Source organism: Equus quagga, chromosome 2 (genome assembly GCF_021613505.1).
Source record: "Equus quagga isolate Etosha38 chromosome 2, UCLA_HA_Equagga_1.0, whole genome shotgun sequence".
Taxonomy (NCBI): Eukaryota; Metazoa; Chordata; class Mammalia; order Perissodactyla; family Equidae; genus Equus; species Equus quagga.
In genome coordinates, this window is record NC_060268.1 from 148,192,660 (window position 1) to 148,218,059 (window position 25,400).

The 25,400-nt window shown below is 35.8% G+C and overlaps 1 protein-coding gene across 1 annotated transcript in view; it reads left to right on the plus strand.

Moving 5' to 3' along the window:
• TNKS2 (tankyrase 2) overlaps positions 1 to 25,400 on the plus strand; it is a 61,766-nt gene that overhangs the window by 8,803 nt on the left and 27,563 nt on the right. Inside the window, exons 2-13 of the mRNA XM_046652894.1 lie at positions 3,413 to 3,637; positions 6,019 to 6,114; positions 8,045 to 8,081; positions 8,248 to 8,323; positions 8,713 to 8,807; positions 10,775 to 10,841; positions 13,542 to 13,728; positions 14,807 to 14,928; positions 17,268 to 17,359; positions 17,447 to 17,525; positions 20,283 to 20,454; positions 22,512 to 22,591. Of these exons, the coding sequence (XP_046508850.1) occupies positions 3,413 to 3,637; positions 6,019 to 6,114; positions 8,045 to 8,081; positions 8,248 to 8,323; positions 8,713 to 8,807; positions 10,775 to 10,841; positions 13,542 to 13,728; positions 14,807 to 14,928; positions 17,268 to 17,359; positions 17,447 to 17,525; positions 20,283 to 20,454; positions 22,512 to 22,591 (1,328 nt within the window). The remainder of the gene's footprint in view (positions 1 to 3,412; positions 3,638 to 6,018; positions 6,115 to 8,044; positions 8,082 to 8,247; positions 8,324 to 8,712; positions 8,808 to 10,774; positions 10,842 to 13,541; positions 13,729 to 14,806; positions 14,929 to 17,267; positions 17,360 to 17,446; positions 17,526 to 20,282; positions 20,455 to 22,511; positions 22,592 to 25,400) is intronic.

Below are 25,400 nucleotides of genomic sequence, written 5' to 3' on the forward strand. Positions count from 1 at the left end.
TGAGATTTGGTTATGCGGGGGAACAGAAAAATGAAAATATGAATATTGGGAGAATATTTTTTATAAAATGAAAGATATTAGAACATGTTTACATACTGTTAGGAATGATCAAGTAGAGAGGGAGAGATTGATGGGGGTAGGAAAAGAACAAAGACCTTAAGAAGATGAGAAAGGACTACAATGCAAGGTGAGAAGGGATTGAAATTTGATGGAAAGTACATTTCTTCAACAAAACAGGTGGAAAACTAGTGCTCTCTAGTCTACTTCATTCATTTTCCTGCATGGCTTCCAATACCATCTTTATCGTTTCCTGAGTTCATGATCCACACAACCTTCTACTTACTGGACATCTGTTCCACAAGCACCTCAAACTAAGCATTTCCAAAAACAAATCGTCTTATCCAACAAAACCTGTTTTATTTTGTATCTCTGAGATCTTATAGTCACCCCATTCCTTCTCTCCTTTCCTCAAATTGAAGTCACCAAATGTTGTCAATTTTCTCTCCTAACTGTCTTTAGTTACTTCCAACAACACTATGTGCAGTAGCAAAAGATTAGAAACAACATAACCATCCATGAGAAAGGAACTAATTAAATTATGCTACTTCTGACCAAGAAAATACATACTGATAGGAATTGATTTCTAGGATAGTATTAGATTTTTTTCCTTTTTTTTTTTTTTTTTGCTTGAGGAAGATTAACCCTGAGCTAACATCTGTGCCAGTCTTCCTCCACTTTTTACATGGGTTGCTGCCACAGCATAGCTGACCAGTGATTTAGCTCCATGCCTGGGATCCAAACCCGCAAACCCGGGCTGCCAAAGCAGAGCGCACTGCACTTAACCACTATGCCACGGGGCCAGCCCCCAGATTTTTTCAAAGGAAGATGCAGAACAGTTGTTTTTTTGAAAAATATTAGTAGGTATTTGTTTGTCCTTCAGTGACCGCTGATTTGTTGTAGAGGTATTTTTCATACTGTTTCTGAGAGGTAACTCAGGAATACAGGATAATTTCCTTGGGGTCTTTGTGATCAGAAGAAGGAGGATTCAACCTAAATAGTTTTATTTTATTGAATTGAGTTCACTTAATTTGCAACTTTTTAAGTGACATGTACCCAGGCACTGGGTATTTTTGCAGTGAACATGACATATATTGGAATTTTATGTAAGATTTCATTAGGAAATGCTAAGTTGAAAAGATAAATGTATCCCCATGTTCATTGCAGCATTATTTACAATAGCCAAGACGTGGAAGCAACCTAAGTGTCCATTAATGGATGAATGGATAAAAAAAAAATGTGGTATATGTACACAATGGAGTTTTATTCAGACATAAAAAAGAATGAAATCTTACCATTTGCAGCAACACGAGGGGACTTTGAGGGCATTATGCTAGGAGAAGTCAGTCAGAGAAAGACAAATACTATGTGATCTCACTGTGGAATCTTGGGGGCGGGGGGAACAAAACTGAACTCACAGATACAGAGAACAGATTGGTGGTTGCCAGAGGAGTGGGGGGAGGGGATGGGTGAAATGAGTGAAGGTGGTCAAAAGGTACAAACTTCCAGTTATAAAATAAATAAGTCCTGGGAATGTAATGTACAGCATGGTCATTTATTTATTTATAACTTTATTATATAGTTAATAAAATTGCGTTGTATATTTTAAAGTTGCTGAGGATAGATCTTAAAAGTTCTCATCACAAGAAACAAACATTTGTAACTGTAGTGATGGCTGTTAACTAGACTTATTGTGATCATTTTACCATGTATACAAATAGTAAATTATGTTGTACACCTGAAACTAATATAATGTTATATGTCAGTTATATCTCAGTTTAAAAAAAAGAAAACTTCATTAAAATTCTGCTGCCTGAAAACAGTTTGGTAAACACTAGTCTATAGGACAAAGCCCAGATGCCACCTTAGCGTGACATATAAGGTTCTTCCTCATCTGGCATCTACCTACTTGGGCATTCTGTGTCCTGGCTATTATGAATGATTTGCTCTTGCATGCTTCCGTGCCTCTGTACATTGTGTTTCTTCTGCTTGAACCGCAGTACTCTTCTCTTGCTCAGCTCCTCCTCATCTCTCCTCATTTTTCTAATGATCCTTCAATGTTTCTGTAAGCCTTCAGCTCAGATGTTTTTGCTGGAATCTCCTCTGGGATAGACCTTCCTATTCTCGGCTTTCCCCTAATTTAAGTATTCCCTTCTTGGAGCTCTAGTAGTGTTTTATATATACTTCTATTATGACAATTACATTGTATTGAAATTATTGGTTCTTATTGTTTCTACACATCTTAAATTATAAGCTCTTTGAGAATAGAGAGAATCCAAGATAGAAAGATACTCATCTTTGTGCCTAGAGCCTAGCTATATTGAAACAAAACAAACTAATAAAGAATCTGGTTAATCTCTTCAACCATATAACTCTTCCGACAGCTGCAGCCAGGCCCACCCAGGCACACTGCTTGGAAAGATTGTACCATTGCTTTCTCGTTCATCTCCCACTCTGGTCTTTTTAGGACTATGTTCAGACTTGGTGGTTTTAAGACTATTCTGGTAAAATTTCAGATGAGTGAAAAGGTCTTTTCTGTCTCTCCCGACACACATATGTACTTCCCAGTCTGCTTTAACATATTTGCCTGAAATCCTTTTCATGTTACAATTAGCTGTAAAAAAGTTTTAAGTGCTATTATATGGGGATGATAAGAGATCAAAACTCATTGGTACCAAATCTGTAAACGACTATAACTGTGTTGTCAGCCTTTTTTGATTTGTTTGATATGGGGGCAATTGCAGAAGAACTGTGGGACATGGGTTTCTAAGGGAGGCCTCCTACCTAGAAGGAAGTTGCCTGTGTTGTGCAAATGGCAAAGTAGGGGCTCCTTTGATGACACTTGATGTCACACTTTACCTAGGATCACCTCTGTCTTTCCTATATAAATAAATATAAACTGTAAGCAGATCTTTTTTGTTGCTATCTGAGTCTCCCAGTTTAGTGGAAACATTTTATGAGATAGATGTGGGAAAGGAATTCTAGCAAGAGTTAGTTATATACTTTGAACATCTGAGAATGTATGCACCCTAAATCTGCACGAAATATTCTGTATTTGCAATTAGAAGTGCTATTTTAGAGTGGGTAATGTTTGAACTTTGGACTTGCAGTCACCTTTTTCATAACCTTTATCTGAAGTTAGTACTACCTAAGGTGTTAGCGAGACCCTTTGGCTTTCTCATTAAGATTAGTTAGTGGTATATTTCAGACTACCTTTTCATCAATGAATTCTTGAATTGTTGACTCTGTTATTATTTTCCATCCAAAAACATTTTAGCGTGATTTGTACTTATTAATTCTAATTTGATATATTTTCTTTGAAGAACTTAAATGTGGATAACTTGTGTTCTTCTAGGTTTTGGGCGAAAAGATGTAGTTGAATACTTGCTTCAGAATGGTGCAAACGTCCAAGCACGTGATGATGGGGGGCTTATTCCTCTTCACAACGCATGCTCTTTTGGTCATGCTGAAGTAGTCAATCTCCTTTTGCGACATGGTGCAGACCCAAATGCTCGTGATAATTGGAATTATACTCCTCTCCATGAAGCTGCAATTAAAGGAAAGATTGATGTTTGCATCGGTAAGACTATTTACTTTCTAGAATTTTCCTGAAGTGGTTTGTAGGTATTCTGGGTCTCAATTGAAATTCTGCCAGGCTGAATTTAAATATGTAAGAACACTTCATGATTTAATCTTACCACTATTTTCTGAGTGGTTTTTTTGTGTATGGTACTGAATTTAACTTCTTTGGAAAATAGAGTCCAAAATTCTTGTTCTCTAGAAATTTGGATTCTCTTGGGAGATAAGGAAGACAAAGAACCATATAAAGGCATGGTGGAAGTGAACAGGGAGTGTTAGAGGGTAAAGAGTGCAGTAACTTGGATGGAGTCAAGTCATTCCTTCCCAGAGCCTTTCCAGAAAGTAGTAGGAGAAGGGTTGAAAAGGTAGTTTGGGACTTCTTTATAAAGAGCTCTGAATTCCAGATTTAGGAGCTTGATAATATTATTTGTGGAATCATTGAAGACTTTTAAGGAAGACAATACTGTGAGATGTTTTAGAAAGAGTGACCTGGTAGGCGGCTGAGTAGAACGGATGACATCAGGGAGACTAGCTAGGAAGCCATAGAATAACCAGGATGAGAAATAATGAGGGCGTGAACCAGGATTGTTGTAGGAGAATAAACTTGGCAGGATAGGTAAAGAAGCATTTAAAGGAAAAGTTACCAGCCATTTAGAATACTTTAAACAAATGAGATAGGATTTGCCTGACAGATTGATCACTGACAGAAAATTATATGTGAGAAGGCTGCTTATTTGAGAGTTTTCATTAACCTGGTATTGACTTTTCTGAGCCTCAGAGAGTCAGGAATTTTGGACTCTGCTACCTTAGCTCTGTTTCCTAATGCAAAACAGATAGTTGCAATCCCTGAGACAGACAGAAAGTCAGTTCTCTACACTAGGAAAAGTCCAAGGGCTCTATGCTGGACTTAAGTTGTTCTCCTCTCACCCCAAAATCAAATCACTATTTATACCAAAGTCACCACTTAGTTTAAATTAGGTAATTTATAAAGATACAGAACTGATTAACTAGTAACCTCTGCCCAATTCTCCTTTCCTGTTTGTTATCTTAAATTGCTACTTCCCTCTGCTCATAATCCTTTTCTGGTACCTGAGTCTCAGACATATAAATAATTAGCTTTAATAATGTAGAGTTTTCCATATATAGTCATAGATCTGTACTGTCCAAAATGATAGCTGAGGACTTGTAATCTGGCTAGTATGAATTGAGATGTACTATAAGGGGAAAATACATGCCAGATTTCAAAGACAGTGCAAAAAAAAGGAATGCAAAATATCTCGGTTTTATATTAATTACAATAAAAACGTAAATATTGAAATAATATTTTGGGTATATTAGGTTAAATAAAATGTAAAATTTTATCTTTTTTTAATGTAGCTACTAGAAAATATTAAATTACATATGTGGCTCACATTTATAGTTCACATTTTATTTCTGTTGGATAGCACTTTACAGATAGAAGTAGAGTGGAGTGAATATTAACCCTATCAAAGAACAGGAACTGGGCTTCCGTTTCTGCTTGTAGTTACCTGTCTTTCCCCAGCTCCTTATTTATAGACTGTGCTGAAGTATCTTCATATAACAAATAATACAGAGCATAGCACAAGTCTTCTCTTTTTATGTGCCTCTGGTTGTAATGTAGCAGTTTTGATTTGGGATTGTTACTCTACAGAGAGTATTTTTCTTTTATTTTTTCAAAGAATTTACCTGTGTGATTTTTTTTTTTTAATCCCACAGATCCCTATTCCTGGACTATCCATAGCTTTAGAAATTTCATTTCTGTTATAATAGAACAATCTTTCTAACATGCAGTGTTCATTTGGAATGAGAAAAATGAGCTTTCAAGCAAACTTGCCTTTTATTTCCTTACACACTCTTATCTATCCTTAGTCACTTATCGGCAAAGGAAAATCTGACATTGAGCTTAGGGCACATTTATTTAATGTATCTAATACATTAAATAATGAAATATTTTAGGGGCTGGCCCCGTGGCCGAGCGGTTAAGTTCGCGCGCTCCGCTGCAGGTGGCCCAGTGTTTCGTTGGTTCGAATCCTGGGCGCGGACATGGCACTGCTCGTCAAACCACGCTGAGGCAGCATCCCACATGCCACAACTAGAAGGACCCACAACGAAGAATATACAACTATGTACCAGGGGGCTTTGGGGAGAAAAAGGAAAAAAATAAAATCTTTAAAAAAAAATTTAAAAAAAATAATGAAATATTTTATATATTCTTATCCTTTAAATATAAAATTTACTATCAGGATATGAAAGGTCTTTAAATAACTTTGAAACTTCTGGACCAGAGTTTTTGAGAAAATGATTTACTAAAGTCAAATTGCCATGATTATCATTTTGAAAAGTAGTGTTGCTATTTTGCAGTGCTCTTACAGCATGGAGCTGAGCCAACCATCCGAAATACAGATGGAAGGACAGCATTGGATTTAGCAGACCCGTCTGCCAAGGCAGTGCTGACTGGTAAGTCTGTGTGCTCTTTGGGTATTCCAGGAAGAGTTTAAGAATGAGCTTGCTGGGTAGATAGTTGGCTTCCTGCGGTTAGTGATCTCAACTAGATTTTTAAAATAGTGTCAGTTCAGTTACTATTCTTTTCTACATCTGGACAGTTGGTATTTGATTCTTGTCTAAGAAAGGTAAAGCTTTTTTTCTTTTCTTTTTAAATTGGTGTTTAAATTTATGATTCCTGCCTTACTGGGAGCAGAGGTGATAGTTAATTGTGTGTTACTATCATGTTTTCAGGATATTTTAAAAATTTTCCTGCATTTTCCAGATAACTTACGTTTACCCTATGTACTATTCTTTTTTTTTTTAATGTATTTTAATCTCTCTTTTTTTTTTTTTTTAAATGAAACCTTTTCGAAGAGCTGTAACTGATCTTGCTTTTCCAAAGTGAGGATTCTGGGCATACCAATTTCAGTACTGTGAAGTGTGTCAGTTATTGTGCTCTACTATAACATGGTCATGTCCTTGGAATCTATTAAGATGTATAAGGCTGTAGTCTCTAGGTTCAAATTAAACTGCTAAGCTTTTTTGAGTGGTAGTAGCTACTTCACATGTTTTCAGCCTCATCAAAGTGTTTCCTCTTAAGCAGTCCTCTGCCATGTTGTTTTCTGGATTCTTATCTACTGTGTGATCACCATTAGAACCATGTCTAATCTAATAGGAAAAAGCCTGAAGGGTTCTGCATGAGCTTTTGTGCTTGGACTTTGTGATATTTCTTCTGGTATTACTGAGAAAATTTAAAAGAGTTGTAGAAAAGTGAGCACTTATTGTAGCTATCAGTTCAGTGTTTATTTCCTCCTTCACTATTCCATGCTACTCCTTGCTTTTTATCATTTTTAAAAATCTTGAGGATTAAAAGAAGCCTTTGGACTAGGAATCAGTACACAATTCGTATTGTGGGCAGCAGTTTGATTTAATTTCAGCAAGTGAATAAACGCTATCAGTTAGGTTGAATTATGTTAATTTAAATTATGTTGATTTTAAAGTTTTGTTTATATTCATTTGTAAATATAAAAGCTATGGGCATAAAGGGTTTATATTTAATCCTGTTTTTATGTGTATATATTTATAAAGTATTATAATAAAAACAATTTTAGTGTTAAAAAATCTTCCAGATTCATAAAAATGTTAATGATTATATTCAATTGGTGATGGTATAGATTATCTTTTTTTTTTTTTTTAAAGATTTTATTTTTTCATTTTTCTCCCCAAAGCCCCCCGTACATAGTTGTATATTCTTCGTTGTGGGTCCTTCTAGTTGTGGCATGTGGGACGCTGCCTCAGCGTGGTCTGATGAGCAGTGCCATGTCCACGCCCAGGATTCGAACCAACGAAACACTGGGCCGCCTGCAGCGGAGCACGCGAACTTAACCACTCGGCCACGGGGCCAGCCCCCGGTATAGATTATCTTTTGTCATTTTTGTACTGTTGGTATGTTGGATTTTGCTTTCTTTTGAATTGAAGTTGTGGATTATTTTGTCTGTTATACAAATAACATACTGGTTTCAGGAAATTTGAAGAATAGAAAAGGAAAAGCTTATCTATAACCTACCACCTAAGACAAACTTTGTTAAGAATTTTGGTATATTTCCGTCTTGGCTTTTCTTTTTCTGTGCCTATTGTTTTCATACAGTTGTGGTCACACTGCATTATATAACATTGAATTATTTTTTTTCACTTTCAGCACAAAGGTATCTCATGTTCTTCATATAAGTATTTTTAAACTGTACAATATTCTGTTGATTAACCATTTTCCACTTATTGGAAATTTATTTCCAGATTTTTCTACTTTAAATAGAGTTTAGTGAGCATCTTTATGCATAAAACTGTCATTACTTTTGTAATTAAATTTTTAAAATTTATGCTCATTTTTTTTTCTAATTCACAGGTGAATATAAGAAAGATGAACTCTTGGAAAGTGCCAGGTGTGTACTAGTGTTATAAATATGTACCATGAATACTTCACCTTTTTTTATTTTAACAATAGGCAAACTTTAAAAGAGAATTAAATTTTTTTAATGCTCGCATACATGAATCCATATAGGATCTGATAAAGAATACAAATTGCTAATACATTTTTTTGTGTGCTAGGAGTGGCAATGAGGAAAAAATGATGGCTCTACTTACACCATTAAATGTCAACTGCCATGCAAGTGACGGCAGAAAGGTACTTTTCTTTTGCAACTAAGTTTGTGTTCCTCTCCAGGTAACATGAAAATGTGTTTATCTTACTGTAAATTAAAACTTTTGACAAGAGTACTGATATTTTCTCTTAAGCAGTAATTTGGATTAATTCTTAAACTTAGTAAAACCTTACTGATAATAAACGTTTAGTTGTTTGCTTCCCATTTGCAATAATGAACTTAGAAACTTTTATACTATGTCTTTGGTATATATGTTGGATTTTGAAAAACAAAATTGATAACTATTTATTTAGACAATGAAGTTATAAAGTTTTTTCTGGATTTCTGATTTCATATTTGGATTTTTACCTTTTTCACGCTTTTTTTTTAGCCATTATTTGAATTTCATTAATTTGTCTGATTAATATTTCAGTCAACTCCATTGCATTTAGCAGCAGGATACAACAGAGTAAAGATTGTGCAGCTGTTATTGCAACATGGAGCCGATGTCCATGCTAAAGATAAAGGGTTAGTAAGCATTTGAACAAAAATGAGGATTTCTTAAATATTACTGTCCTTATATAATAACTCCTGTAACCTTATAACAATCATATTTCTTATGAAGCAGCATACATATTCATCAGGCTTTTACAAGATGCAGATTGCTCTGAGGACACAGGAAATTATAAAACCTTAAGGCTACCACTCAAAGGGCATACACTACATGTTGGGGGCATGAAAAGATACCTAACAATGCAAGTTCCCTACTAAGTATGAGGTGATAAATAGAGATAATAGTACAGGATTTCCCAGGAGGAAACTTGGTGATGGCAGTAGTAGTTGGGATATCCTCCAGGAGGAGGTGCTACTTGACCTGGACTCAGTTCAAGAGAGCAGACAATTTAGGAAACATCACTCTGTGCAAACGAATTGGTGTGAGAGGAGGTGCTGCAGCAGATATTACAGCATATTTAAGGAACAATGACTAGGCCAGCTTGGCTGAAGCAGATGATTCGCATAGGGGAGAAATGAAGGTTAGGGTTGGAAAAATAGGTAAGAACCAGATTTTAGAGGACTTGGTATTCTAGCCTAAGGAATTCAAATTTTGTTCTGTGAGCCACGATAGCCATTGAAGGATCTTAAGCAAGAGGAGTGATTCTGCTAAAAGAGGAGTTTTAGAATACGCATTCTGAAAGCAATGTGTAGGGTAGCTTGGAGAGGGAGACTAGAAGCAAAAAGACCACTTAGAAGAGTGAGCATTGTAGAGGTTCAGGCATATTGAGGCTCTATAATAGTGGTGGCAGAGGAAGTAGAAAAGAAGACAGATGCAAGAGATACTACGATGTAAGACTGAATAAGATTTGTTAAATATTTGCATGTGATGAGAAAGAAAGGAATGAAAAGATTATTATATTTTAAATTCTGAAGCTAAATGAATGAGACCTAATGACACACATACTGAAATCCAAGGGGGAAAATTATTTTGGGAGGAAACATTGAGTTCACTTTTGGAACTCTTGGTTTTATGAGATGATGATGGAAACTCATGTGGACGTAGCTAATAGACAGTTGGAAATGAAATTGGTGCACAGTTAAGTAGGAAATCGTATAATCAAGAATGGTGAGGAGAGCCATGAGCCTTTAAAGAGAGGACAGATGGAACTAAAGATTAAGCCATGGGCGGCCATCACTCACCTGAGGTCATCATGATGGTGTCTGTGGTAATTAATTAGTGATCCCCAAGGAGGAGCAGCCTGAAGATAGGAGTCAGGATTTTGAGGTTCCCCTGTACCTTCCTATATAGAAAATTCCTCCTCTGTTGACATCATGAAGGAGTAGGGTTTTAGTTTATTAAGTCATATAGCAGTTTACCTTACAGAAGCTCAAAAAAAATGTTTAAAAGAAGAGCCAGTGTTTGAGCTCTGAGTTTGGAAAAGACGTGTTAGAAGTAAGCCAAGAGGGAGGGAAATCTATCCTACACCCAGGGGACAGTGTATGTAGAAGCGTTCAGGGAACTGCAAGTCGTTTAGCATATCATTATTGGAGGTAAGGCTAGAGAAGATCAATCAGATCATTGTATGCCAGGCTAAGCAGTTGGGTCTGTCTTTTGGAAGCAAGGAAGAACCAGTGAAGGACATTAAAACAAAGCTTACGTAACCACATCAGGTTTACCTTTTAGAAAAATCTGGCTACAATTTGGAGGATAAACTGAAGTGGGGGCTATTTCAGTAGTACAGGGAGGGATAATAAAGGCCCAAACTAAGGCAATGGCAGTAGCAGTCAGGAAAAAAAGGTGGATTTGAAAGAGACTTGGGAATTAGAATTTTTAAGACTTAGGGTTCAAATGGATGTTATTAAATTTTATACGCTTTTACTAGAAGGTCACATATAAGCCATTTGCTACTTAAATCCAAGTGTAAATTTAAATAAAATTAAATACACTAAGCCTAGGGAATCTAATAACACAGGCTTTCTCCTCCCCTTTCCTATTGTAGTGATCTGGTACCCTTACACAATGCCTGTTCTTATGGTCATTATGAAGTAACTGAACTTCTAGTCAAGGTTAGTTCTCTTGTACTTTTCTTATAATCATATAAAATTACTTGAAATACGTAGTATATCTGTTTTCTATGTGTTTTTAGTGCTCGGTGGATATAGAAGTATTTATAATCATTATAAAATGTAGATATTGATAGGTCAGCATCTGACTCCTTTGAGATTTTTGAGATACGATAAGATTTTAAATATAAAGTAGCATTACCATCTTGCCAATAGCAGCTTAAGTGATTCTGTAATTTGTGGCTAAAGGTGAAGTTTTAAAACTGTTGACTGTATCAGAAAGTAGTTTTTAGTGAACTGTGTATTATTAAAACCACCATTTACGTTTGAAAGACTTGCTTAGTTGTAATTTGGGTTGAAACAGGCTCACTTGGTAAGCTTCACTTCTTCCAGTATGCTGTGTGGCTGTTGTTTAACATGCAGCTTCCCAGGGCTGGCAAGAAACTTAATTTGCTCCCTGTTGGGTGAGAAGGGAAGATATGTATTCTCCTTGAGAGTGGATCCAAGAATGTTACCCACACCCATTTCCTTTTGTCCCCCCATCTCTACATATGTATTTGAACATTCTTTAGACTTCTCTCACTCTGTACCCATTCTGCTCCTTTAATACTTTTTCTCATTCTGTCAGCAGCTGTCATGTACGGGAAAGACGACATTTGTTTCTAATGCCTCTGTGCTTCCTTTTGGGCATTTGCTACCACAGAATACATTTTCCCACAGAAACAACTTTATTATAGTGGTTAGATACACTGAGTAGCCCATAAGCCTTTTTAACTTTATAATGTGGCTCCAAAATTTACATTTATAACAGTAATGCTTTTGCTTATTGTAAAACTGAATCTTGAATTCATTGGAACATGTGGAATGTTGTGGATGAGAGTAAAACATCAGACAGATCACATTGGGTCTTAAAGACAACTGAATGGTGTTTTGCTAAGACCTAGTGTTCACGAAATAAGAATAGGAGGCTGCCTAGAGGTCCTACATATAGAGCAGGTTAGCTGAGGTGAGGGTGCAGGCATTTACTGAGTAGACAAGTTCAGGAGAAAGCAAGTAGATAGGGACAGGGAACATAGGCAGAGGTCCTGGGCAACGCTGAGTCAGTTGGCAATCCTTGCTAAAGAGTCTGGCTAGCAGAAACAGGCATTTAACAGCAGACATTGAGTGACTGCTTTTCCTGATCAGGACACTGTACAAATTGTGATGCGACTGCTTGAAAAGCTAACATAATTTTATGCCAGTAGTAGAAGTATAGTGTCAAGAGCAAGTGTAATAATGGTTGCACTGTACTTTCACAGTCAAACCACATTGAGAATCTACTGTTATTCTAAGTTTTCACTATTTTTTTTAATGAATTTTTAAAACTAAAGTATATTTAGTTGAGGACCACTAGGGTGATAGGAAGTCTAGAAACCATCTAATAAGAAGAATGAGTGAAGGAGCTAAAGGTGTTTAGACTGGAAAAGGAAAACATAAGAGCTACCTTCCAATACTGTAAAGAAGAATATTGATCCCTTTTGCTCCAAAGAAGACTAATAGATCAAAGTTTAAAGCATGTGTTTAACTTGATATAGAAGAGAACTTCCTAACCACAGGAATTATCTAGTAATTATAAAAAGCCTTGTTAATTGAGAATTAGTTTCCCATTATTGAAAATACTAAAAGAGTAAGTAGCTGGTTTGCCTTCTGCAAGAATGCTCTGAAAGAGATTTTTTTGATGAGAGGTTGAACTAGAATGACTTCTGTGGTCCGCCCAGTTCCAATACTTGGAAATGGCTAGAGTTAAGAAGACTGACAATACCAAGTATTAGCTAGTGTGTGGAGCTTGGAATGCAAACATCGCTTGTGGCAATGCAAAAATAATACAGCCACTTTAGAAAACTGTTTGGCAGTTTCTAATAAAAGTAAACATATATCGACCATATGACCCAGCAATTCCACTTCTAGGGATATATCCAAGAGAAATGACAGTGTGTGTTCGTAAAAATAGTCCAAATACCCATCAATAGGATGATGGATAAGTAAATTATGGTCTGTCTATACGATGGAACGCTACTTTGTAATAAAAACAAACTATTGATACGACGACAAGGAATGAATCTCAGACATTGTATGTGAAAAAAGCTAGACACAAAAGTACATACTGTGTTAGTTCATTTTTATAAAATTCAAGAACAGGTAAATCTAATATACGGTGCTAACAATCAGAATGGGGGCAGGAATTGTCTATAAAAGGAGCATGAAGGAACATTCTGGGGTAATGAAAGTATCCTGTGTCTGGAATTAGACACAGTGTGCCTGTGTCCTGTGATGATATGACAGATAATTTACATTTGTCAAAACTCATCAAACTGTACACTTAACTGTACATTTTGCCATATGTAAATTATGCCTCAAAAAAGGAAAAAATTAGTTCTTGGAAGAGATTCAGGTTAAATATAAATCTTCATTCTTAACTGTTTTTAACAACAATAGAGTTAAATAGGCCCTTGTGGGTAGATCTAGCAGCCAGCTACTTTTTTTTCTGTGGGGAGAAAAAATGTATTCTCTCTCTGAAATAGCAATTACTTTAAAAACTGAACTTTGGGAACAGAACTTGTTTAAACTTGCATAATGTTAAATTAGACAGTACTATTAATTCTAAATTCTCTTAAAAATTGAACACTAAATGTATGCTTTACCCCCCCCCCCCCCCCCCCCCAGCATGGTGCCTGTGTAAATGCAATGGACTTGTGGCAATTCACTCCTCTTCATGAGGCAGCTTCTAAGAACAGGGTTGAAGTGTGTTCTCTTCTCCTAAGTTATGGTGCAGATCCAACACTGCTGAATTGTCACAATAAAAGTGCCATAGACTTGGCTCCCACACCACAGTTAAAAGAAAGATTAGCATGTAAGTATAAAATGATGACTGTTCAGCTAGGATATTATATCAGTAAACTAGAAATTTTTTCTCTCTTGTTTGTTTTTTGGAAAATTTTAAGTAATGGAATATTTTCCTTAGCCAGGGGTATCTGTTGTTGTTCAGTCTAGCATATTTAATCATTTGGAGGTTTCTACTTGTTCTGCTCTTAAGATGCTATGAAAAGACAATAATATTTTTGTTTTTTTCAAGTCAAGTTAAATGCTTTTTATATGTATTAGTTTTATAGATGGTGTGCTTTTGGAAACAAAGAATTTGGGTTTTATTCCTGTCTTTGATATGACTTTCTAGTTAATCTGCTATGAAGTCAAAGTGTTATTTGTAGGATTGCTGTCTTGTAGACATAGTCCCCAGATCTTACCATCTAATATTCTTCGATATCTGGGCAGTTTCATGGTTTTCTTTCTACAACTGAAGTAGAATGAGAAATAGCCACCTAGTTCAGATATAGTATTACTATACATAAACAGGAAACTTGTATTAAACTTGTTTTATTATGGAACAATAAAGGATAATGGGTGGTTTCACAGGTCTGGTGAATAAAAGAGAGGGATCTTGAGAAAACACCCTCTTTCATTTGTTCATCAGTAGGTGACCCTTGGAAATATCCAAGTTGTCTAGTCCCCAGTTCTCTGATATGTGAGCAAAACCACCTGCCACTGCCATAATGTTAGTGTAGGGTTGTGATCCCCTTTGTTTTATTCCTTTACTGAGAAAAGTTCTGTGCCTTAGAAAATTCTTAGAACTCTCTGGTCTGGGAATGTATTACAGTACTCTGGATGCCTCCAGACCAAAATAGACCTTGAGTTGGCCATGGGCTAAATCTGTGTATATACTTGGGGGTGAATTGGGTCATAAGTGAGGGGAACTGGAGTACCACTGTCTCCCTTTTCAGGGGTTATATTTGGAGAATGTGTTTAGAGCCTCTATCTGGCTGTTTTGATAGATAATTTTGAAGATGATTTCAAGAAAAATACTAAGTGTCTTTTACTAAGTTCCATCAATTTGATAATTCTGATGCAGATTTAAATGCTTTTTCTTCATTTAGATGAATTTAAAGGCCACTCATTGCTGCAGGCTGCACGGGAAGCTGATGTTACACGAATCAAAAAACATCTCTCTCTGGAAATGGTGAATTTTAAGCATCCTCAAACACATGAAACAGCATTGGTAATGTTTCAGATTTAAATTTTAAAAATACTATAACTAAAAACATGCTAAACTAATCATAATGTCCTACTTTTGATGATGCAGGATAACTTTTAGTAATAGAAGTGTTTTAAAAATTCATGCTTTTTAAAAATTAATGCCTGCACATACATAAAAAAATTTTAAACAATACAGAAAAATATCCTCACCCCGCAAAAGGCAATACTATTATTCATTTGAGTATCCTTCCAGAAAAAAATTTTATTCCATATACTGGTATATTTTACATGTAACTTTATTATCATAAATGGTAAATATCATTTGCGTTTTTTATTATGAAAATTATAAATGTTTATGGTTGAAAATTTGGAACTTACTAAAAGTAATGAAAAATAAAATAATTCTGCCATCAAGATAAAAACCACTTGGTTTTCCTTCCAGTATTGAAACTTTTTCCAAAATCAGATCTGAAGTCTGTGTATATCCCCTCTATACTGTGTGAATAAAGTATCTGTGTGAGTAGAGGCTATGTCCCTGATAGAGGTAATGACAGCTCTGTGGAGCGGTAACAAAGTAGGCAAAAATTGGGGAGTCTGTGGAAAAGCAGTCAGAAGAAATGGGAGCTAGTAGGGATAAGAAATGGAAGAGAGGAAAGGTAATGGTGTAATCAGAGGCTGCCTTAGAAGTAGAAATTTGAAAGGAACAAAGTAAGTCCTGCTGTATGAAGTGCAGAATGTGCTTTGGGTGAGGGAAGATAACCCTAAGTAAATTGACATGTTTAGGGGCAGATTTAACTCATAGTAGCCTTACTTACCTAATGTCTTTTGTGGTTAATTTTCTTCCTTATGCCATGGTGTCAATTCTGTGAAGTTTATGTAGAAACCTACAGAAAGCATTTTAGACCTTTTTACTACTTAACTTGTAAAAAAAGAAAAAAACAAATAGCAAAGCTGCAAACTAAGAAGAAATGCTAGTTCAAAATTAAAATCATAACAACATCAAGATGGTACAGAGAAAAGCTGACATGGAAAATTTTCTGGTCTGAAAAGCTAATACTACTTGTTTTTTTCCCCTAAATATTCTGCTATTAAATGACTTATTTTTGTTAGTGACTTTAAAACATACTAGGAGTTAAGTATTGGTGGATAGCTGTTTTGCAGGGGCATGTCTTCCAGGTTTCCAGAGGTTACAGCCCCTGCACCAGGGTGGGGTGGAAGAGTAGGGCTGCAATTTGAAATGGATGTGAAGTAACTTCTTGATGAAGAATTCTTAAATGTAAACTATTTCCATTCTCTGTACTGTCCTGATGGATGTCCTGGGATGGTTACTCATAACATACCAAAGGAGCTATATTCACCAATTAGAAATGGTTTTACTGAGGGCAAAGCAATGATTTTGGTGACAGCAACAGCATCAAGGAATGAATCTGAAGCAAAGTCATGAAGATCATATAAGCTTTATAATTAACAGGTTATAATCAGAGAACAAATTTCATGTGTACTGTGTATTTAGATGTAAGAGCAACTTAGCTTAACAATTATCCAGACCTTTCATTCCATGAATTCTCAGGTTTCAGTTTTAACTTAACATATATATACATTGATTTAGTCATTCATTCATTCATTCTGACATTTATGGAACACCTGTCGTATCTGAGTATCATTCTGGATGTTGGGGATGCAAAGATTTGGGACATGACTATGAATACTTATTAGGTTTATAACAGGCGAAACCTTACCTCCTGTCTCCTTTCCTCTTTGATACGTCATAGATATAGATGTTGCAGCCTCCAACTCAGAGTGTATCATTTTCTACCACTGATTTTGCCAAACAGGTAATCCAAGCTCCTTATTCTGCTGGAGCAACTCGTTGAGAAAGAAATAAATACCACTCAGCTTGTTAACTATTCCATCGATGATGATATCAAGCAGAATCCAGAGCTGATGAGTGCTCTGTTATTTCGTCATGTAAAGAAACCCCTACTTTTGGGGTATTTTATTAAAATAACGTAAACACTGTTATCTGGGAACAGTTTTGGAAGGAGTCTTGGTCACATTAAGTTTTTCATCACATTAGTAGTGACTTTTTCAAAGATGTAGGACAACTGTAAAGCTTGATCAGGATAAATATTCAGATAAATAACTGGTATCACCTGGTAGATAGGATTTTCAGGCCCTGTCACAATTTAGTAATCATTGTGCATTTTGTCCAAAAGAAAGTCTTTGAAGGGCAAAGTTAAGTCAAAAATAAAACGAAGAAGTAAAATGACTTCTCGATTGTTCTTGATTGGAAACAAATGTTCTTAAATAAAAATCAGTTATGTATAGTCCTTGATTAATGCTGCAATTTAAATTATCTAGCATTGTGCTGCCGCATCTCCGTATCCCAAAAGAAAGCAAATATGTGAACTGTTGTTAAGAAAAGGCGCAAACATCAATGAAAAGACTAAAGAGTAAGTATACTTTTAATAATTAAAAATTATTGATATTTTATTTTTTGGAAAATACATTCATTGTCTGGCTGACTTTTTCTCTTTAAGATTCTTGACTCCTCTACATGTGGCATCTGAGAAAGCTCATAATGATGTTGTCGAAGTAGTGGTGAAACACGAAGCAAAGGTATACTTCCTTTTTGGTAATCTTTGGTAATCCAATGAGTTGTTTTCTCTTTAGCAGAGGAAATGCCTTACTTGTAAACTATTTACTCTGTCATAAATATTACTTTTTTCCTCATAATCTGTACTTTAAAATAACCTGGCGGATACTTTTTCTGTATCTTAATTTTTTTGCTAGAAAAGCCTATGGATTTATTCAAAAATATATTATTCCTGTATATCTTTCTTTCTCCATTCCTTTTAACCACGCCTCACTAGTCAAGTTATCCTTGTGGTCTTTTTCTAACAGTACACTCGTAAGAATATCCCCAGCCGGAGACATACTGATTCTGACCTATCTTTTCCAGTCTCCTCCTCACTTGTATTTTCTGTTCCTTGGTTACCATGATGACTCCTGTCATATACCCCAGCCACAGTCTTTCTTATGCTCTGTTATTTCTGTGACTAAGCCAAAGAACTTGAAACAAAAGGAAATAAATTATTTAAATAACTTGACTAAAAGCATAAATCCCCATATTGGGAAGTTACTGTTCTTTAGTTGGCATTTGTACACAAAGCATTTTATTCATGGAATAATTATGTTTTCATCAAGGCTAGAAATCGTCATTTCTTACCCAGGAACTTTAAAAAATACTACTCAGTAAGAGATACACATAGCATCTCAGACTGGAAGCAATGACACCTAATTCAGCAGTTTTCACACTTTTTAGCCACAGATCCTAGCCTTGTTCAAACAAAATCTTTGGTAGAAATTCATTACGTAACAGAAAGAATGGAGCTGCTCTGCGTGAAAGGAGAAGAAAGGACTAGACACCCCTTTCCCCCTTGGGTGGCCCCTGAGGCTCTTCCCTAAATGTACTTTGCAGAATAGTTTTTCTGATCTGTCCTTCCTTGGGTTTCCAGTCAAGGAACCACTTAGAATGCTTCAATTTCTTTTGTTGTTGTCTCTCAGTGTCCTAATTTCTCTTTGATTTGGGGAAATTCTTGATAATGTATAACCTCTATTTTCCTATTGTAAGTTATTGAAAAAATAAAGTTTATTTCTGCTTACTGCTTGGTATATCTCACTTGTCTGTCTGTTCTGTATCTTTTCGTTGGTTGCCTTTTTCGTACTGGCTGCACCATACAGTGGTGGTGCGTTACTCAAAGACTATCTGGATGCATATTAAATTTGAGTTGAGAAACTCACTGAAACAGTCTTGACTAGGATGACCAGCCGTCCATTCAGAGTTGTCTAGGACTGAGGAATTTCTGGGAACACGGGACTTTGGGTGCTAAAACCAGGGAAGTCCCAGGCAAACCAGGACAAGTTGGTCACCCTAATCTTAACCCAGAGTGGTACCCAAATAAAGTTTTCAATTAGATGTATTTCACATTTCACTGAGTTTTGGTATGTGAATAAATAGATTAATTGCCCTGAGCATTCAAAATTGATGTTTCAGATTCTGTAAAGGTGAAGACTAGCTATTTATAGTCTAGTTTTAGATGCATTGAGAAAGTCTTACCATGCTTCTAGTCAAATATTCTCTGATTCCGTGAATATGAGTTGGACAGTGTCTCAATAAACACTAGTGGCCACAGGGTTGATTACTGAGGAATTTAATTTCTCAGTTATGTTTTGTAGAATTATTTTCCTGGTGGTGAGAGTGGGGTTAAGATAGGGGGAGTCTTACAGGTGATTTTTTTACTGTGAAAATTTTCAAAAACACCACCAAGTTGAAAGAATTTTACAGAGCATAACTATATACCCACCACCTAGATTCTACTAACATTTTACTATATTTTTTATTACATATCCTTCAATTTCTCCTTCCATCCACCAGTATATCTTATTTTTTGACAGATTTCAAAGTAATTTGCAAATTACTGTACACATCTCCCTAAATACTTGTACACAGGCATCAACTAGAGGTGAATATTTGTTTACAGTTTTTCTTTGGAAGTGAACTTTACATGCAGTGAAATGGACAAATTTTAAATGTAGTTTTACTGAATTTTGAATAACACTTACAACCGTTTAACCAGAACTCATCAAGATACGGAACATTATCTCATGGCAGAGGCAGTGCCCTATCCAAGGTAGTCTCCACCCCTAGAGGCAACAACGGTTTTGATTTTTTCTGACATAGATTAGATTTGCCTTTTCTAGGCCTTCATGTCCATGGAATCATGCAATATATACTCTTGTGTAAGACTTTTTCTACTCAATATATAACCTTTTGGAGATTCCTCCACATAGCAATAGTTTGTTCCTTTTTATTGCTGAAAAGTATTTAAAATCATTGTGTGAATATGCCATGGTGTCTTTATCCATACAGATTCTATTTTATACGATAAATAAGGTAGAAGATTAAGCCCATAGAAATAAGTGTTTTAATGCTAATGTAGTCTCTTGCTGTGTTACTGTTATCTGTCTTGAGGTTAGCCCCATGTTTCTGGATCTCAGAGCCATAAAATATGTGGTTTAGACTTTCTTAGGCAATGTCTAGCTGTAGACCTGGTGAATCTATGAATACTTTAATGCTGAACACAACAGTTATTCAACATTTCACACTTTTAATCCAAAACTGGGTCTTCTTTCTGATGTCAGCTTCATGCATTGGTGAATTTATGCTCTAGATTTGAACAAAAATACTTGCTTTGGCACTGATAATAAGAAAATAATTGAGATTTTTAAAGAAGTAGCAAGTGTTAAATACGTGATTGGATGGTTTTAAATTTTGCACTGCAAGCTAATTTCAGCTTTTTCTACATTGTTAAGGTTAACGCTTTGGATAATCTTGGTCAGACTTCTCTGCACAGAGCTGCACATTGTGGTCATCTGCAGACCTGCCGCCTCCTTCTGAGCTATGGGTGCGACCCTAACATTATATCCCTGCAGGGCTTTACTGCCTTGCAGATGGGAAATGAAAATGTGCAGCAACTTCTTCAAGGTATTGAATGCTTCCATGAAAGCAATTTTTTTAATTAACCTTTAAGTTTTTTCACATATCATGTAGGAATTGGTAGTAAAAGAATTTTTTAGAATTTTTGCCTGTTTCTTTTTAACTCATACTCTATGTCCAATTGTTGTTAAGTCTTAATCATGATTTTGTTCCAGTTGCATTTGCTGCCCAATTTCTCTGAGTAAATAGTTGGCTATTAAGTTTTTATCTAGAAAGGTTTTAAGAGTAAGATACAATAATTGCTATTTCTTTTTAAAGAAAGGAAAACTGGGAAAGGTAGGTGTTTCTTAGTAGAGCAACGACCATAGTGATAAATAATACTCTACAGACTGGCTCTGCCTATTCACTCCTTTTTTAGGTCCTTCATCCATAAGGCATGTAAGAATTTGTACAAAGTAATCAATTATTTGACTTATTAAAACCTATTGAACTATTGAATATAGTGATATTCGTTACATTTTAAAATCAAATCAGTGTGGATCAAATATCTACACATTTGGCATAGGTTGAGCGTTTCAGTCTAGAAATCTGGTCCCATAAATTTTAAAGTGTCTTTGACATCTCAAAGCTCAAATGAGAAGAAATGTAACAGATCAAGCCTTTCGTATCTTCCACACTCACCTTGATGATCCTTATGCCTAGGGTCTGGAAACCACATTTTGAGAAAATCACTGCTTGCATAGATGAAGACAGGTTGATAAAACCTGGAAGCTGCCAAAATTGAGCAAGACTGCTTTCAAGATTTTCTTTACTTACCCATATGCCACACATTTGTTTCAGTGTCAGTTTTTGGGGTAGTAACACTGGTCCTGTTCAGTTGCTGGTGATGGACATTTACAGTCTTGCTAGTTTTATGCTAGGTGCTGTTATCTTTCCGGCCGGTGTCTTAGAATAAATTATCAAGTGGACTTTCCAGGTCAAAGGATAACATATGATTGTTAAATCATCTAAAAAAGTTGTCATGTGCCATTTTACACTACGACTAATAGTGTATGACAGGACCTATTTTCCTTGTCAGCACTAGGTATTATGATTCTTAATCTTTTCCTTGGGTGAATGTGTGTGAATTACAGAAGTAATAGATGCTTTTCTTTTTTCTTGTGAAGAAGCTTGTCACTGAGCTAACATCTGTGCCCATCTTCCTCTATTTTATGTGAGATGCCACCACAGCACAGCTTGGCGAGTGGTGCTAGGTCTGTGCCCAAGATTTGAACTTGCAAACCTCGGGCTGCTGAAATGGAATGCGCGCACTTAACCACTATGCCACTGGGCCAGCCCAATAATAGATGCTTTTATAAATGCAAATTATAGAAATATTGTCAGTGCAGCTCTCCCATTTGCTCTTTGCCCACTAATAGATGAAAAAAGACTCAGTATCTCATTTTAATTTGCATTCCTACGATGTAGCAGTATTTTTTCCATTTTGTTCTTTGCCTGTAACTTTGTTTAATGCTTTATTATTGCCTGACAGATATTTTTCAAATCAATTTTGGTTCTGACTTTGATGTATTAACTCTAAGACACTTTTCTACTCCAAGATAAAAAATATTCACCAGTATTTTCTTCTAGTATTTTTAACGTTTAATTTTTTTTATACTTAAGTCTTTAATCCATCTGGAGTTTATTTTGTTCTAAGATACAAGGTACATGTTTTCTTCCTTTCCTGCAAGATTTAAGATGAGCTATAAAACATGGAATTTCAGACGTAAAAATGAATTTAGGTATCTTCTCATCTAACTTCTCTCTTTAGCACCGAAAAAAATCTGAGGCCCAAAAAGTTCAGGTGACTTGCCCAGTAGATATTCCTTTTTATTGCTTAAATCACATTTTTAATTGTTCACATTTACATACATTTCATATATATATATTATGTTTCAAAAAGAAGATTTAAGGTAGTCTTACTGTTTTTCTCCTACTACCATGGAGATTTCCTACATAATCTACCAAACTGCTGAAGGACTTTACTTTCAGATAAGATGCCACCCTTAAAACTTGGTCCCACCTTCTAAATAAGAGTTAATCATTCTTTCCTCCTTTCTTTTTAGAGGGGATCCCATTAGGTAATTCAGAGGCAGACAGACAATTGCTGGAAGCTGCAAAGGCTGGAGATGTAGAAACTGTAAAAGTAAGATATGATCTTATATTTTTGTTAACTTTGGGTTCTTATTTTGATAGTGTTTTAATGAATCTGTAGTAGTGAAATGCCTAGTTATTTATATGTGCCTTATTTTAAAAGGTAAATAATGCTAATCTAGTTCTCTGCAGATAAGGATCATTAAGTAATGAAAGAAACTTTTGGTTTCACATGGATCTCAGTAAATACATCGCAGTCACAGATTTAAATAAACTGCATGTTTGTGGAAGTTGATTTTGTTTAAAGAACCTATTCATTTGTCCCTTTAAAAGAATAAGGCATATCAGATTATTATCCACTATTGTTTACATATGACACATAAAACAAGGGAAGAAGACTAAACAATGTGTCATTCTGTCTACACATTTCTTCTGGTTTCTTCATTTCTTTGTCCCCTCTACCTCTGTGAGGACCCAGTGTTTAAATATGGTGATAATACAGTGTTGCCGCTTTTCAGAGTCACTGTCTCCTAATAATCTTCAACTCATCTAAACTGAAGTTTTTTTTTTTTCTTTCTCAGAGGGGCCACCTTCAGCTCTTACGTGGCATATCTCCTATAGCAGTCTTCTCTAGAATAACGCTTCCCTCAGATTTTACTTTGCTTTTTACTATAGAATCATATGTAATGTCTTAATGGCTATATACTACCAGATATTTGTTACCTACGGAAACTGTGTGTCTGCGTAAATAACTTAGAAGCCTAACATTTTGAAAGAGCATGACTACTTTTCAGTTCAACTAATATAAATTAAAATTAACTCAGCATGTTTCGTAAATTAAATAATTCTTCAGTAATGCGATAATGTTATTTTAATTTCCAAAGCTAGTAGGGGGAAAAAAACCTTATTGTATCTCCCTTCCGCCTGCCTCCAGACTTGCAAAACAGTTGTTTAAGAGGGCACTGACAAGTAATAAGAAGTTTTATTTAAAAAATTTACTCATTTGATTCATGGCAGAAGTAGCTATTTGAAGCATTTCCACTGTATTCCTTATGGTGTTCTCAATCCTGAACAGACTCACCCCACAGAGTCAGTTTTAGATTTTCTGAGAATGAAATCTGAATGTTGGTTCCATCTGAACTTCCTTGAACTCTGAAGAAATTTATTCACTGTCCTTTTAAATAAAAGGATTTCTGGAAGTTGATTTAAAAGTCCGTGTGATCCTTTCCTACTGCTTTATTTGCGTAGATAGTACAATCATCTCCGAAAAAACTTCATATTTTATTTTTTAACTAATTTCATTTTTCAAAGAAAAAATGCTATTATAATACAGTTTTATTGTTTGGCTTGTTTTATATTTACATTCTCTTGTCCTTAGGAGATTAATAGGGTATTGAAAGGAGGATTACTCACTATACTGACTTGAGGAAAAACAAGTCACTTGAGTTAAAGGCAACTAGCTGGGTTTTTTTTTTGTGGCAGGGGGTGATAAGAAAAAGTTTTAAATGTTCATCCACTTAAATATACTAAACAGTAGAGAACTATATTCAGTACACGTAATGTTAAAGACCAGATTTGTTTTTGTAAAGATAGAAGGAGTGTAGAGGAAGAGAATAGAGGAAGAGGAGATGAGAGTGGGGGCAAGAACTGGATTTAGAGAATAAAATAAGGCCATTGGATTGAGGAAGTCCTTCCTCACTCACTCTCTCCCTCTGATAGGCCTCAGGCTGTCTTCCCTCACCTCTGCTTTTAAATTCACTTCATGGAAGTTTATCTCCATCAACATGTCTATTCCATTTGTATCTCTAGACATGTGGCTTGGTGTGAATCACTGGGACAATAATATTTGTATATTACTCAGTGAACACTTAATTATGTACTCAGTTGTATTTGCTTAGTGATCCATCAGACTAGTTACTTTTCGGACACCTCCTATTAGAAAATTGGTCTCAGAGTGGACAAAGTTAAACTGAGAGGTAGGGAGTAGAGTGGCTGATGATAACTACCAAACTTGGCACATGTGTTAAAAATACTTATTCTTCGAACCCAACTTCAGACCCACGAAATATCACATGGGCCAGAGAATCAGTGTATTTGACAAGCTCTGGTTTGGGAAGCACAGAAGAGCTTTATCAGTCCTGTGATTAAACCTCTTGAGGTAAACCTACTGATAGCTGGCTCCTTTGGTTTATGGTTGTTAATGCCGTTGAGTTGATTCCAACTCCTAGCAACCCTGTGTACAGCAGAGTAAGAACCCTGCACAGTCTTTTCGCACCATCCTCTCACCTTCTAGCACTCTATTGGACGACGCTCCACTGCTATAGATAGGGTTTCCATGGCCAATTTTTTCAGAAGTGGGTGGCCAGGTCCTTCTTCTTAGTTTGTTCAGTCTGGAAGCTCTGTTGAAACCTGTGCTCCTTGGATGACCCAGCACTGATATTAGGAGTACTAGTGGCATAGCTTTCAGCTTCAGAGCAACACACAGCCGCCACAGTATGACAACCAGCGGACAGGTTCTTTGGTTCCCTGACCAGGAAATAAACCCAGACAACAGTGGTGAAAGCACCAAATCTTAGCCACTAGACCACCAGGGCTGGTTGATTTATTAGGCTTAGGTTATCCCTACTTTTAGGGTAGGATGTTTTAAAATGGGAAAAGGTTTTTACTAATATTGATGTTCTTTTGACTTTTTTTGAACACCATGATTTATTATCTATGCTGCCTTCCTTCTCCAAATGTTCATAGTTTTCATGCAAAATACTCTTGAGTATTTTGAGTGTTACTCTTTCAATCCTTTCTCAGCTATCCTTCCTCATCTGAACCAAAGAACACAAAAAATTATTTGAGTGACTTTCTTACCT